Source organism: Scyliorhinus torazame, chromosome 6 (assembly GCF_047496885.1).
Source record: "Scyliorhinus torazame isolate Kashiwa2021f chromosome 6, sScyTor2.1, whole genome shotgun sequence".
NCBI classification, from domain to species: domain Eukaryota; kingdom Metazoa; phylum Chordata; class Chondrichthyes; order Carcharhiniformes; family Scyliorhinidae; genus Scyliorhinus; species Scyliorhinus torazame.
Window position 1 is genome coordinate 265,746,360 of NC_092712.1, and position 14,218 is coordinate 265,760,577.

The 14,218-nt window shown below is 42.0% G+C and overlaps 1 protein-coding gene across 3 annotated transcripts; it reads left to right on the forward strand.

The window, feature by feature from the left end:
• Positions 1-1,322: 1,322 nt before the first annotated feature.
• On the forward strand, positions 1,323-13,770 carry LOC140425408 (biogenesis of lysosome-related organelles complex 1 subunit 4-like). Of its 3 annotated transcripts, none has more exons than XM_072509657.1 (5): positions 1,323-1,596; positions 5,448-5,519; positions 7,403-7,504; positions 9,339-9,473; positions 9,758-10,099. In XM_072509657.1, exons 1-5 carry the CDS (start codon positions 1,384-1,386, stop codon positions 9,764-9,766), a joined length of 531 nt encoding a protein of 176 aa, XP_072365758.1. In that variant the 5' UTR covers positions 1,323-1,383; the 3' UTR covers positions 9,767-10,099. The 3 variants fall into 3 exon arrangements, with proteins under 3 accessions (XP_072365758.1, XP_072365759.1, XP_072365756.1); XM_072509655.1 differs by lacking the exon at positions 9,758-10,099 and adding an exon at positions 13,048-13,770 and having other exon boundaries at positions 1,329-1,596; XM_072509658.1 differs by lacking the exons at positions 7,403-7,504; positions 9,758-10,099 and adding an exon at positions 13,048-13,770 and having other exon boundaries at positions 1,327-1,596.
• Positions 13,771-14,218: the final 448 nt, after the last annotated feature.

Consider the following 14,218-nt stretch of genomic DNA (forward strand, 5'->3'; position numbering starts at 1 on the left):
CCTTCACCACCCAGGGCAACATCCAATGTAGCCCCTACAGGGGCTGCAGTGCATACCCCTGGTGAGGGCAGTGCCAGCCGATGGTACCACTGGCATCAGAAACGGGCGCCAGAGCCAGAGGCCAAGCAGGCCCACCTGTCACATTAAAGGTAAGCGAAAACGGTGGGTCACGACAGTCGGCCGGCATGGGTCCTGAAGGTTGGCCGGTTGATAAAAATGGGTCCCCGGAAAAAAAGTTTGAAAAACACTGCCCCAGATCTCCTGGTTTCTGCATCATCTGAGATAGGATGTATCCTAGAAGATGCACTCCTGAACTCCTCAGAAATGCCAACTCAGTGACTCCATGGGAATTGCCTGGGAAGTTTGAACTTCCAATGGGCAATCCCTCTGCTCCTTCGGACCTTCCAAAGAGCCTCCAACTCTGAGCTAGAGCCAGAGACTTGAGCGTTCCGACTCATTTACCTGCATAGTACCCAGGAAATGTTACACCTGTTTTGTGTAACTCCTGGGGACAATACAACTGACCCCCCCCCCCCTTCACATCGAAACTTACTCCCCTATGACCATCCGGCTCCGACTCCCCTCTCGCTCTGACTCCGCATGACCCTCTAGCTGCCCCAATCCCTCTGCCTCCCTCCCCGACTAGACCACACCACCTGCCCACCGACCCAGCTGCCAGTCTACCTATTGCAAATCTATTTAAACAGCGATTGCCACTGCTCAAAAGATTCGTCCCCAATTTAACTGTTTACTTCCACCTATGTGTTTGACATTCTGAATATCTCCAGGCATTTGTGTTTTAATTTCAGATGTACAGCCGCTGCATGATTTTGCTTTTGCATGTATATATGCTGATGCCCCTTGCAAATGCACATCGGGCAACTTCGTATGAAATTCCCTCGTTCTTGGTTCTCGGGCAGAGCTTTGCCCGGGTGGGTGAGAAAGGGCGGTGTCAGGCCCTGGATAAGGGGGCGGTGCCAGGCCCCGGGTAAAGGGCGGAACCAGGCAGCAGTAGAAAAGGGTCGGGGCATGATACGCGGGCGGGACTCAGCCGGCCGCAAGGAGAGCTGCTGGGCAGAGTTGAAGGGCCAGCGCCAGGACCCAGGTCTGGGGAAGGGGACGGGACTTAGGAATGGGGCGGGGCCAGAACTGGGGAAGGGGCGGGGCCAGGACTTGGGAACGGGGCGAGGAGTGGGGGTGGGGCCAGGACTGGGGATAGTGGGCGGGGCCAGGACTCGGGGCGGGAACAGGCAGGATTGATAAGCAGGGCGAGTTTAGGGGCGGTGTCTAGACTGGAAGGTGACCAGCTTCAGGGTGGGGCGTGTCCCGGATGTGGGCGGGGCTAGGATAGAGGGCGGTTTGTGTTTCTGCTCGCTTCGGGCCATGGAGGAAGAGGGCTCCCGAGCATCGACTGAAGCTGTGGGTTCCCGTGGGGGCCCGAGCGGGCAGGGGGAGGAAAATGAGGAGGAGAACGGGAGTGGCTATCATGCGGGAGAAGATGTCACCGAGTCTCGTGCCGAGGGCGAGCAGGAGGCGCTGCTGTGGCGCACGGCCAACTGCTACTCGGGTTATTTAACAGCTGCTGCCGGCGGGGAGGTGAGTGCCTGGGCCCGTGGGGGCTGGCTGTGCGGGCCCGTGGGGGCTGGCTGTGCGGGCGGGGGTGGGGGGAAGCTGTGGGCCTGAGGTGCTGGCTGTGCGGGCCCCGGGGAAGCTGCGGGCCCCGGGAAACTTCCCCAAAGCTGGAGGAAAGTTGCAGTTTTAGGTAAGGTGTCGGTGCAAAGCGGGGAGAGGCTGGTCAAGACGCTAGGCTTTTAAGTAGTAACATAAAACACATGCGAATATGATTCGGAAGTATCTGAAGAGAAGTTGGTGTTTTCAGCTTCATTTTTAGTTTGGTGTCTGTAACTCGTGGAGTTGAGTCAATGTTTACAGGGTCTCCCATCACAAAGTTTGAAAATCACTGTGACTGGTGAATCGCAGAGGTGGCCAATATGTGACTTACAAATCTTGTCAGTTCAGCCCTAATTGCATCTATTGTACACATATATTTTAATTGTGTGGGTCTTGGCTGTCACTTTTTCCTGTCGTCTTTAGTCTGAATCTATTTTGGAACTTGCACATGAACACAGCTGTCAGTCTTTCTATTCTGTCTGTCATGTTAGTTGAGCACGACACAGTTCACTGAACTGAAGAGATGGGAAAATCAGCAGTTTCTATATTTCAGATTGGGACCTGCTGCCCTGCCCCGCCCCATGGAATGAGTTCTAATGATGGAGTTTATTCTGCAGTGTGGCATCCAAATACTTTGAAATGTTTGCATTTCAGTTTATGGGTGTGATGGAGTGATCAATCACACTACATAGATGCGCTGCTCGATGATGCAGAAGCAACGAGGATAAACCATTTTTATAACATTCAGGCTACTAAATGTGCCCTGCTGGCTCCCTCCAACAGCCAATCCTTTTCTTCCACTCCACATTTTGTGAATATTCTACTTTTTCGAGCAATTATCTAATTTCCTTTTGAAAGAATTCATTGTCTCCGCTTCAACTATGGTTTATGGTAGGCAATTTCACCCTGTATCACATTCCAGTGATTTCTGTATCTTAAATTTTAGCATCTTTTTTGGTTATCACTTCTCTTTAATTGCCTGCATTAACATTTAGACTCTCATCGTCTAAAATCTCAACATTAACCCCCTCTGTGAACGCTGCAGCAAAGTGGTTATCTAGTATCTTTGCAAAATTATCACTTTCCATTACAAGCTAGTTTCCATAATTTAGTGGCCCCATGCCTACTTTATCATCTTTGTAGTTTATGGAAAACTTTTTTATTCTCCTTTATTGTAATTTTCTATGCTCCCTCTGCTGTTCTAATCCCCCTTTTACAGTTTTTCCTCTTTGTTTGTGCTGTTGACTTTTTTTTTAATGACCTAATTTCTCTTTAGTGTGTACTTAATAGACACTTCTGTGGGTCACCATTGGCTCAGGTGAAGCTGCTTGGCACTGTCACAGTGCCGGGTTCAAATCCCACTCCCGAGTCCAGCACCAAAGTAAAGGCGGACACATGACTGCAGTAGTGAGGGAGAATTGAACAGTCAGGGGTGCCATCTTTTGCATGAGATGTTAAACTCTGCCTGCTCGGGTGTCAGATCATATTTATCCCTCAATCACTGACACAAAAAACAAATTGTGGTTGGCATTACATCTGCTATTTGTATAAATTTGCTCAGACGGCGCTGAGGATCCGGGTTCGATCCCGGCCCTGGGTAGCTATCTGTGTGGAGTTTGCACATTCTCCCATGTCTGCGTGGGTTTCACCCCCACAGCCCAAAAGATATGGATGTGCAGGTTGGGTGGATTGGCCACGCTAAATTGCACCTTAATTGGAAAAAACAATAATTGGGTACTCTAAATTTACTTTAAATAAATAAATTTGCTCAGCGCAGGTTGGTTCCTTGTAGAAGCCAGCTATTTTCTATAGGTAAAATATAGCTATTTGGCATTAAGCCCCTTATCTATTAAATACCCATTTTAAAACTCACTCATAACCTCGGGTCATTTCAAAACACATATTCAGCATGACAGCATAATTCATTTCAGGACAGTACAACATTAAGATACACAATTTAACAGAAACACAAAAACCATGATAGAACAAACACTTTTTACTAAGCAAATAAATACATTTCTCAAGACAGTGTCCAAGGACAGGGCAGGCTCCATGGCAACGGCACAGCAATCTCAGCAAGAATCCAGTTCAAGCAGCTTGCGATAACTGCACAGAATCGCATTCCAGAACACATACAAGAATTCATTTGTGAAACATTTCAAGTTAATGTTGCACATTAAAGACAGACAGCTAACTGTCAAATCAAACTTATTTGATTCTAACCCAAACCAATTAGGATTACATAGGGGTGTAGCTAGATGACTAAAGACAGATATGATTTAGTATAACCGTGGTAGATCGTACGGCCATTTGCCATTCATGAATCATCTATACTTTGATCTAATTTACTCGCTGTCTCTCTACCTTTCATACGTTCACTTTCCAACTCTGACTCATGAAGTAAATGCAAGCTGTTTTGCCATAAGCAAGAAAATCATTTCTGTATTATTTGAAAATTAAATTGACTACAAGATTGCTTCTCTTGAGTCCTTAGCTGGACTTATTAGAGAATAAGACTTTACATGATTCTCAAATGTAGTCAATAGAGACAAATAAAACAATTCTTATTTGCACCTGAGAAGTGTTAACTCAAATTTCTACTGAGTTTTAGTGTTCGCAAGTGCCACTAAATCCGCATGGTAGATCTCTACAAAAGAAACTTGATCCACCCCCAGTTATCCCTCTCTGGGATAAACTTTGCAGGTGGTTGGGACACTGGAATGTCCACAGTAAAAATAATCTTATTCTCCTGTGTAGCTGGATCCATCATTTACATAACATACCAATGTGTTAAATGCATCAAAGAACTAATCGCTAAACACGGGACCAAATATCAGAATAATTCACAATAACCCAACTGCACCACCATTTAGATGAACTTGAAATGAGATATTATTGTTAAAATGTTACTGATCAAACAATTATTTGACTGTATTATTAACATATTGTATAATTTATTAATACTAAATCAGTAGAATCAAATTTGATTAATTTATTAATTGTTATTTTATAATGATTCTTTAAGAATTATAATAATTATTGCTGAAATGCTTGTTTCCTGCATTACCTACATTACAACATTGATTATGCATCAAAATAATTTTGTTTTAAAGTGCTTTGAGATACCCAGAGTACTGTGTACAGTTTTGGTCAACTTGCTGAAGCAGTGGATATATTTGCATTGGAAGCAGTTTAGAAAGATTCACGAGGCTGATTCCTGTGGAAATGTTGAGCAGATACTCATTGAAGTTCAGAAGAATGAGAGGTGATAGTAACATTAAAAGATTCTGAACTTTACAGGGTAGATGGTGAGCAAATGTTTGCTCATACGGGATTCTAAGGGGCAGAATTTCAAAATAAGCAGCCTCAAGATGGAGAAGAGGTGGAATTTCTTCTGAGCATTATTGTTTGGCAATTTCTTTCCCAGAAAGCAACGCAAATCATTGGATTTAGTCTAGGCCGAGTTAGACAGGTTTTCAATTGACAAAAGTTGAGGGTTATGGAGGGGCTGACAGAAAAGTGGAGTTGAGACCACAAACCGATCAGCCATGATCTTATTGAAGGTGGAGCAGACTGGAGGGACTGAATGGCCTATTTTGGTTTCTCCACCCCCTCCCTTGGTTGCCTAACTCCCCACCAAGAGCATCCCCCTCGGTGTGCCATCACCCCCTCCCCCCAAGAAGTGATTTTAACCTGCAGATGCTGTATTGAAAGTAAGATGGTGCTTTTCAATAACTGCAAAGCTCCACCTTGATCAGTTTTTGCTTATGTCACAGATTCAACAATTGGAACAAAGTTTAGAAGCAATGCTTACTAGAGTGGATGAATTCTGTGGGATGTTGGACATGGTAAGTATTCAGCATCTTTATTTTCTGCCCTCTCTATATTCTCCTTTCATAAGGAGCGTGTTCTTGTTGAACATACCGGGTCCAGGGGGAGTATAAGTACTTCCTGTATGTTTCTTTATGGCATATATCGATGACTTCTCCTGGAACAGCATTCAGAGTGAGGTTTTAAAGTTGGGTGAGTTGGACTGTTTGGTATTCTTCAAGAGGGAATTCCTCATTCCTCGGCAGCATTCACCTACTTGTCCAAATATGAACTGATTTAAACTCAACTGGGATAGATGGAATCAAGGCAGACATTGCTGAGCAGTTTGACCGGTGTTAATGTCCAAAAGCAGGAGTTAATATTTGAATGTTCCTGCTGTAGAAGATTGATGTACCAAGTTGTTAAATCACAAGTGCAATTTAGACAACATATAATAGTTATAGAAGGAGGCCATTTGGCCCATCGTGCCTGCACCAGCTCTTGGCAAGAACAACTCAGCTAGTCCCACACCCCTGCCTCCCCCATAGCTCTGAAAATATTTTCTGTTCGAGTACTAATTGAATTCCCTTTCGGAAACCGAGACCGTATTTGCCTCCGCTAACTCAGGCAGTGCATTCTAGATCTTAAGCACCTGTTTGTTTAAAAAAAAAAAAGAAATACATTTTTCTTTAGGCTGCAGTGGGTTCTTTTACCAATGTTCTCCGGTCTTGACCCTTCTGGGAATGGAAACAATTTTCCTATCTACTCTGACATGATTTTGAACATCTCAAACAATGTTCTCTTCTCAATTGAAAACAACCCCTGCTTCTCCAATCTACCCGTGTAACTGCAGTCCCACATCCTGGGATCCAGTCTTCAATGTATTTTCTGTGTCTTCTCTGAAGCCTTCAAATCTTTGCTGAAAGTGCAGTGCCCAGAATTGAGCACAATCCTCCAGGTTGAGCCCAAAGAAGAGTTTTTCAAAGGTTCTTTATGACTTCATGCTATTGTACTGCAGGACCCTATAAAGGCCAGGATTCCCAATGCCTTTTAGCTGCTTTCTCAACCTACTCTGCTGTCTTCGCTGCTACCTTCAATGATTTGTGCACATATACCCCCAGGGTGTCTCTGCTTCCTTTTGTGTCTTTTATATTATATTGCTTCTCCTTGTTCTTCCTATCAAAATAGAGCACTTCACAATTCTCTGCATTAGATCTTCTCTACCACATGTCCACCTTTACACCAGTGTTTTAAAATCTGTCACTATCCTCCTCACAGTTCACAATGCTTCCAAGTTTTGATTCCTCTGCAAATTTTGAAATTGTGCCCTGCACTGATCAAGAAAAGCAGTGGTTTGAATATCTTGGGGGAGGGACCCTGCTATATACCTTTCTCCAGCCTGAAAGACAACCATTCACCACAACTGTTTCCTGTCACTCAGCCAACTGCATATGCGTGCTACCACTTTCCCTTTTAATCTATGGACTTCAACGTTGCTGGCAAGTCTGTTCTTTGTCAAATAACTTTTGGAAGTCTATATTCGGCACATATGACCACCGTACCCTCATCAAGCATCTCTGTTATCTCATTAAAAAAGCTCAATCAAGTTAGTTAAACATGATTTGCTTTAAACAAATCCATACTGGCTTTCCCTAATTAATCCACTTGTGGATTATCAGGTCTGAAAGCTTTCCCACCACCCAGGTTAAACTGATTGTTCTGTAGTTTGGGATGGGATCCATCCACAGACCATTTGGTGTCCAGCCAAAGGCCGGAGTGGACAATCTTGGTGGCGGGCAGGGCTGGTCAACGCTGCACCTTTTTTGAATAGGAGTGGAACGTTTACAATTCTCCAATAAGCCTTTAGAAATGCAGATTTTGCAGTACAATAGATGGATTAAAATGCTATTTTCTGCTGTAGATTCGAAATGATTCGTCTCAGATAATGAATGAAAATATCCCTGAAATCCATGCAAAAGCAGATGAAATGAAGCAATTGTACAAAAAGATTGATAAATTAGAGGTGGGCTATTTGTGTTTTTACTATTGTTAAACATTTACCTTGTGATAACAATTAAAAGGATTATCATATAGAAAACTTCCATCTTGTAGTTATTTATAAAATATAAAATCTTGCTTCTATGGTCTTCCTGTTAACTATTTTCATAAGTTCCAATATTCATTTTTACAGTGGAAACCATCTAGTTTGTTTGTTTATTGTCACGTGTACCGAGGGACAGTGAAAAGTATTTTTCTGCAAGCAGCTCCAACAGATCATTTAGTACATGAAAAAAAAATACATAATAGGGCAACACAAGGTCCACAATGTAAATACATAGACACCGGCATCAGGTGAAGCATACAGGAGTGTAGTATTAATCAGGCCAGTCCATAAGAGGGTCGTTTAAGAGTCTGGTAACAGCGGGGAAGAAGCTGTTTTTGAATCTGTTCATGTGTGTTCTCAGACTTTTGAATCTCCTGTCCGATGGAAGAAGTTGGTAGAGTGAGTAAGCCGGATGGGAGGGTTTTTTGATTATGCTGCCCGCTTTCCCCAGGCAGCGGGAGGTGTAGATCGAGTCGGTGGATGGGAGGCTGGTTCGTGTGATTGACTGGGTGGTGTTCACGGCTCTCTGAAGTTTCTTGCGGTCTTGGGCCGAGCAGTTCCCATGCCAGGCTGTGCTGCAGCCAGATAGGATGCTTTCTATGGTGCATCTGTAAAAGGTGGTAAGAGTCAGTGTGGACATGCCGAATTTCCTTAGTTTCCTGAGAAAAACATTGTTCTTTGCCAATTTTAGCCATTGAAAGAGCTATCCAATGAATTCCACTCTTACCCTTTCTCCATCGGCCTGAAAATGTTTCTTTTCAGGCGTAATATCTAATTCCATTTGGGAAAATTACTATTTAACCTGCTTGCTCCCAAGCAATGCATTCCTTGATCATAACAGCCCACTGTGTTCATAAAATTAAAATGATCCTCTCTTCAGGTCCGTCTGCCAATTTTCCTAAAATTGTTACTTCTGGTTAGACTCTGCTGGCAACAGAAATAGTTTCTCCCAGTTTAGAATCTATCAACGCTTCTCTAATTTTGAACATCTCTAAAATTCCCCTTTTAAAATGTGGTGGTTAATCAAATTTATTAGATTTTGTATGAAAGGGAAGCTATACTTGCATTGAAAGCTGAGAAGAACATGCTGCTCAATGGCTCATTCTGTTCATCCAGTGAGTGCAGATCAGGTGGGTGTCTGGTTCAGACCCTCTGCTGTTAAATGACTTTGAAGTTAAAGGTACTCAAAATGTCTCCTACCTGAGGTTAGGAATGAGAAAATCAGATGGACCACCTACTCTTAATTACTACTTGTCAACCCTTGATGTGCCTTTGTATGTGTCAGATGTGGGCTTGAGTAGGCCACCACTACAATACTTCCACAGTGAAATAGCATTCACTCTCCAGAGCCACTAATGGTTACTTGGAAGCGGTAACAGAAGAGTGTCTGTGGAACTGTACCCTAGAAAGCATTGATCATTTGAGGAAGGTAAACACTTGAGATGTTTAGAACAAAGAACAATACAGCACAGGAACAGGCACTTTGGCTCTCCAAGCCTGTACTGGTCATGATACCAATCTTGGCCAAAACCCTCAGCACTTCCTAGTGCCATATCCCTCTATACCCATCCTATCCATGTATTTGTACTTGTACCAAGATTTGCACAATGGCACATTAAAAAGAAGACTGCTAGATAAAGCGAGATTGAAATTGCCTCAAAAACATTCAATGTGCTTTCAAGGGAAACTGCCTACACGATAGAAATGCAATCAGTTGGAGGTTTAGCTAACAACATGCTAATGTAAATTACAGGCCTTTGTCAAGATGATTGGACAGAATGTTGGTGTGCTAGATGACCAAGTGACACAAGCTGAAGCCGAACTTGGAAACTTTCCCAGTGCTTTTAGAAAAATCTTGCACTCAATCGGTACTCCGTCATTCCTTAATGTGAGTATTGTTCCTCTTTTTTGTCTTAAATTCAACATGCTATGAATTTTAACTATTTAGTTTTTTTGTGGACCATTTTAGCAGCCGCTATGTATGTTTGTGGGAAAACTCTTTGGTAGCCTCAAGTGTCCCTATATCGCTGTTAACCCCTACGCATAATATAACGTTCTGAGAAAAAGAAATTGGTATCAAACTCATTGAGAACAAAAATGAAATGGACAACCAATTCTGGAAGTCTTACAAACAGAATTTCTTTTGATAAACATTTTCTGTTTTTATTACAGCATCTGTAAAGTGAAAAAACAGGGTAACATTTTGGATGTAGATCATTGGAACTCAATCAGAAGATTAGTAAGTCACTTAGTAGAACTGAATAAAGTAAGCAAATGGGAAAGGAAGAGAGAGAATGAGTGGAATAAGTATTATTGAAGAGATTGGAAGAATTATAAACTGGCGGAGGAATTGAGAAGACCATATGAGTGAGGAAAATATATTCATCCAAAATTTCCTGTGTCAGCAACGAAAGGCACAGGCTGTTCAATGATGGCACTATTGTACTCTGCAAGTTGCTAAATGAGAGATGGAATCAACTTGGCACCATCTGCAGGACAACTGGGATCTGAATGAACAAGGCAAACAATTGAATCTTTTTTAAAAATTTAAAAAAATGTTAGAGTACCCAATTCATTTTTCCAATTCAGGCTCAATTTAGCATGGCAATTCCACCTACCCTGCACATCTTTGGGCTGTGGTGATGAAACCCACACAAACGTGGGGAGAATGTGCAAACTCCACACGGACAGTGACCCAGGGCCAGGATCGAACCTGGGACCTCAGGGGCTGTGACGCAGCAGTGCTAACCACTGCGCCACAATACAGCCCCTAACTGAATCTGTTGTTAATCTGTTAGGTTGAAGCAGTGTGAAGTTAAAAGTGCAAGGAATGAGAAGTAAGAGCAGCAAGTTTGTTGTCAATTCAAGAGCTGCCAGAAATAGAGAAGAAAGATTGGATTAAGGGACATAGTAAAGGTTTTTTTTTTAAGGAAAATTGTATATTAAAATTTCCAACAACATTTAAAATCCAACGGTATGAAACTCTTCATTTGAAATAGTTAATTTTCAGGGCCAGAGAGGTTGACCAGCAATCAATAACACCATTAAAAGTGTATCTAGACTTGAAATTATTTGACTTAACTCTCCAGTGCACGACAGGCTTTCTACACCTTTAAAGAAAGTACTGCAGCACAGTCAGAGAACCTCAGCAGAATTGTGTTCTGATAGAGGGATCACAGCTGTGCCACCTGTCCCCTTTCCCACACAATGATGGACCTGCATCCAGCCCCAGATCTACCTGCCTCTTAAGTGATGGTCTGAAGTCATAAGTGATTTTTCAAGCTGGGGGCTTACATTTTTGCAGGCCTGCAAAGGTGTTTTGATATTTGGGACTTGAGAATAGAGCACCATAAATCAGAGAGCAAATATGCTGGAAATGTAAAAAAACAAAATGCTGGAAACATTCAACAGGCGTGGTAGCATCTGTAGAGAGGAACAGAATTAATATTTCCGAAAAATTACCTTTCTGTCTTTGTACCATATCTGTGGGCCAACTCCCTGCGGTTACATTGCTGATGTGACAGAGCATACTGGACAAGTCGGGAAGATGCCAGTGTGATAGCTGTATTTGAACAGCTTTGTCTTCAACACTCACCAAGATGTCAGATCCCATAGTCTTTGCTGTATGCAGTGTGCTCAACTGTTCCTTGATATAATGTGGAGTGAATCGAAGATGGTGGGATCTCTGGAGGAGACCAAAGTGGATTGTTAATTCAACACATCTGCTGAAAATGGTTGCAAACACTGTGGCCTTGTCTTTTGCACTCAAATGCTGGATCCTGCCATGGTCGAGGATGGGGTTGGCCATGGAGTTTCCATCAGTTGTTTAATTGCCCAATGCCATTTGTGATTTGATGTGGATTGTAGCACTTTGATCTATGTTGTACAAATGACATAGGTTTTTTTTAAAAAAAGGATGACGTGCTAAATGCAGAATACAAGGGGTTCGGCAGAAAGTTGAGAAGTCGGACCTCAAAGGTAGTGATCTCAGGATTACTACCAGTGCCACGTGCTAGTCAGTAGAAATAGCAGGACATAGCCGATGAATAGATGGTGTGAGGGGGTGCTGTACAAATTGGACAGGTTACACCTGGGGCCAGGACTGATGTCCTTGGGGGTGGGGGGGAAAGCTACAATGGCAGGTGGGTGAGGAACCTATGTAAGGATTCAGAGCAGGGAGAATCAAGAACAAGAGAAAAACATAGTCAGGAGAATAAGAAAAGTGTGAGGTAGATAAACCAAGGATCAGTATCGGATAATGACATTGTAAAACAAAATAGTAGGGACTGCTCAAGGAACATTAAAAGGACTAGCCTTAAGGTTTTGTACCTGAATGCTCGGAGCATTTGAAATAAAATGGATGAAATAGTTGCGCAGATAGATGTAAAGGGGCATAATATAGTTGCGAATTCGGAGACATGGCTCCAAGTTGACCAAGGATGGGAACTAAACGATGAGGGCTATTCAGTTTTTAGGAAGGACAGACAGAAAGGAAAAGGTGGTGGACTTGCATTATTGATTTTTTAAAAATATTGATACAATATTGAGGAAAGATATTAACACAGACTATGTGGAATCTGTATGGGTTAAGTTAAACACCAAGGGGCAAAACAAACATCCGTAGGGGTAGTATGCAGACCACCAAACTGCAGTGGTAATGTTGGAGATAGCATTAGACAGGAAATAAAATATGCAGGTGTTAAAGGAACATCGTGATATTGGGTGACTTTAATCTGCATATAGATTTGGTGGGTGAAATTAGTCACAGTACAATAGAGGGGGAATTTCTGGAGTGTATATGGGATGGATTTCTGGACCAATACATTAGTCAGGGTGTCGTCCAATAAGAAAGGATTAGTTGGCAACCTAGTTGTGAGAGAACCCTTGGGATGAGTGACCATAATATGATAGAATTATTTATCATGGTGGATAGTAAGGTCATTGATTCTAAGACTAGGGTCCTGAATCTCAATAAAGGTAACTGAAAAATAGTCTTTATTAGTGTCACAAGTAGGTTACATTAACACTGCAATGATGTTACTGTGAAAATCCCCTAGTTGCCACTCTGGCGCCTGTTCAGCTATACGGAGGGAGAATTCGGAATATCACCTAACAAGCATGTCTTTCTGGACTTATGGGAGGAAACCCGCGCAGGCACAAGGAGAACATGCAGGCTCCGCACAGACAGTGACCCAAGCCGGGAATCAAACCTGGGCATTGCTGCCCTCATAGTCACTATTACTGATACTAGTTTGTTATTCAAGATAAAACTTTATTTTAAACTCAAATTCACAAACTGCCATGATGGATTTGAACTCTTAAGAGAATATTTTGTTTACTTATGGGATGTCCGTTGATGTTAAAATCAAGGGTTTCAAAAAAATAGTGACCGCTGTTATGACATTGAGTCATGTAATTTGGCAGGAGCCCTGATCATAATTCAACTGCTTTTCTCACTGTAGAAATCATCATTTCCAAAGAGACAACAGCAAAAGTTTGAACCTCCAGCTCTCTTCAGGACAGAAGATTACTTCACAGTTCAGAACTCCCAGCCACACGAATGATGACACTGAACGAATAGCAGCACAAAAGAGGGGATTATTTCCCTGAACCTACTGGATACATAAGTAACCTCCAATTAATAATGAACCAATGTTCAAATCCTCATGAAAGAGGCTGAAAGTCAAATCCTTGAGGAAAAGGCCAACACTCTCGTCTTCCTTTTGAATCTCCCAAAAAAATTACTTTGGCTATGAAATTGCTGCTTAAATATATGTACAAGTATATGTATATGCTGCCAGATCAGATGAGACCAGTATTAATGTTTATCCACAGATTTATGGTTGCCAAAGATGGCTTTTGGGCCGATTTGATAACCAAGTTCTGTTCGAGACTGGCTTTGGACTTCGTTGATAGTGACTTATGGTATCTCTGCAAATACCAAGTCATGTTTTTTGCACTCTTTTTGAATATTTCCTTTGCCTTAAAACATGGAGCTTCCATTTTCTTTAATTCTGCAGACTTTACATAATGGACAGAAAAAGTCCTGAATAACTTGTGTTAAATAAGATATCTGATTTTTATTTATTTTATACAAATGACTGCTTTAGAAACTGGATTTTACAAAAGGTTTTTTGCATTGGAAAATATTAAATGATTGTTCAGTATTATAACTCTTAACAATACATGCTGTGTGTTCGTTTTAGTTGTTAAATGATACAGATTCAGAGAATCTAAAGCAAGCCAGATATTTCGCCAGCAATATTGAGGTGTATTTCTGTAATAAATTTGCTTTGATGCAAAGCCATTTGGCTAAAATAGGAGTTTGTAGATGAGACTCTGAAGTGGGGTGAGCGTAGGTTGCTTTAAAACTAACTGCAGCATCAGGGTAAAGTTAAATTGACTTATACAGACATGATAGCTGTAGTGTGAATGTATTCTTTGTTTGCAATCATGTCTTGGGCTTGATTTGTAATACACACCTCCAGGAAGGGATCTTGCACCTGAGGACTGCAGTATGCTCAATAGTCTGATTTATTATTGTTTTAGCATTGCTGAACACCCAAGATTACATAAAGCTAATGACTATACAAACATGTATACATCAACAACCTGCATTAATATAGGAAAACA

Bases quoted from the DNA above. Each gene is read 5' to 3' on its own strand.
- LOC140425408 (XM_072509655.1), top strand. From the start codon at position 1,384: ATGGAGGAAGAGGGCTCCCGAGCATCGACTGAAGCTGTGGGTTCCCGT. The intron at 1,597-5,447 runs GTGAGTGCCTGG...CTTATGTCACAG, and splicing joins CAGCTGCTGCCGGCGGGGAG to ATTCAACAATTGGAACAAAG. The intron at 9,474-13,047 runs GTGAGTATTGTT...TTCTCACTGTAG, and splicing joins GTACTCCGTCATTCCTTAAT to AAATCATCATTTCCAAAGAG.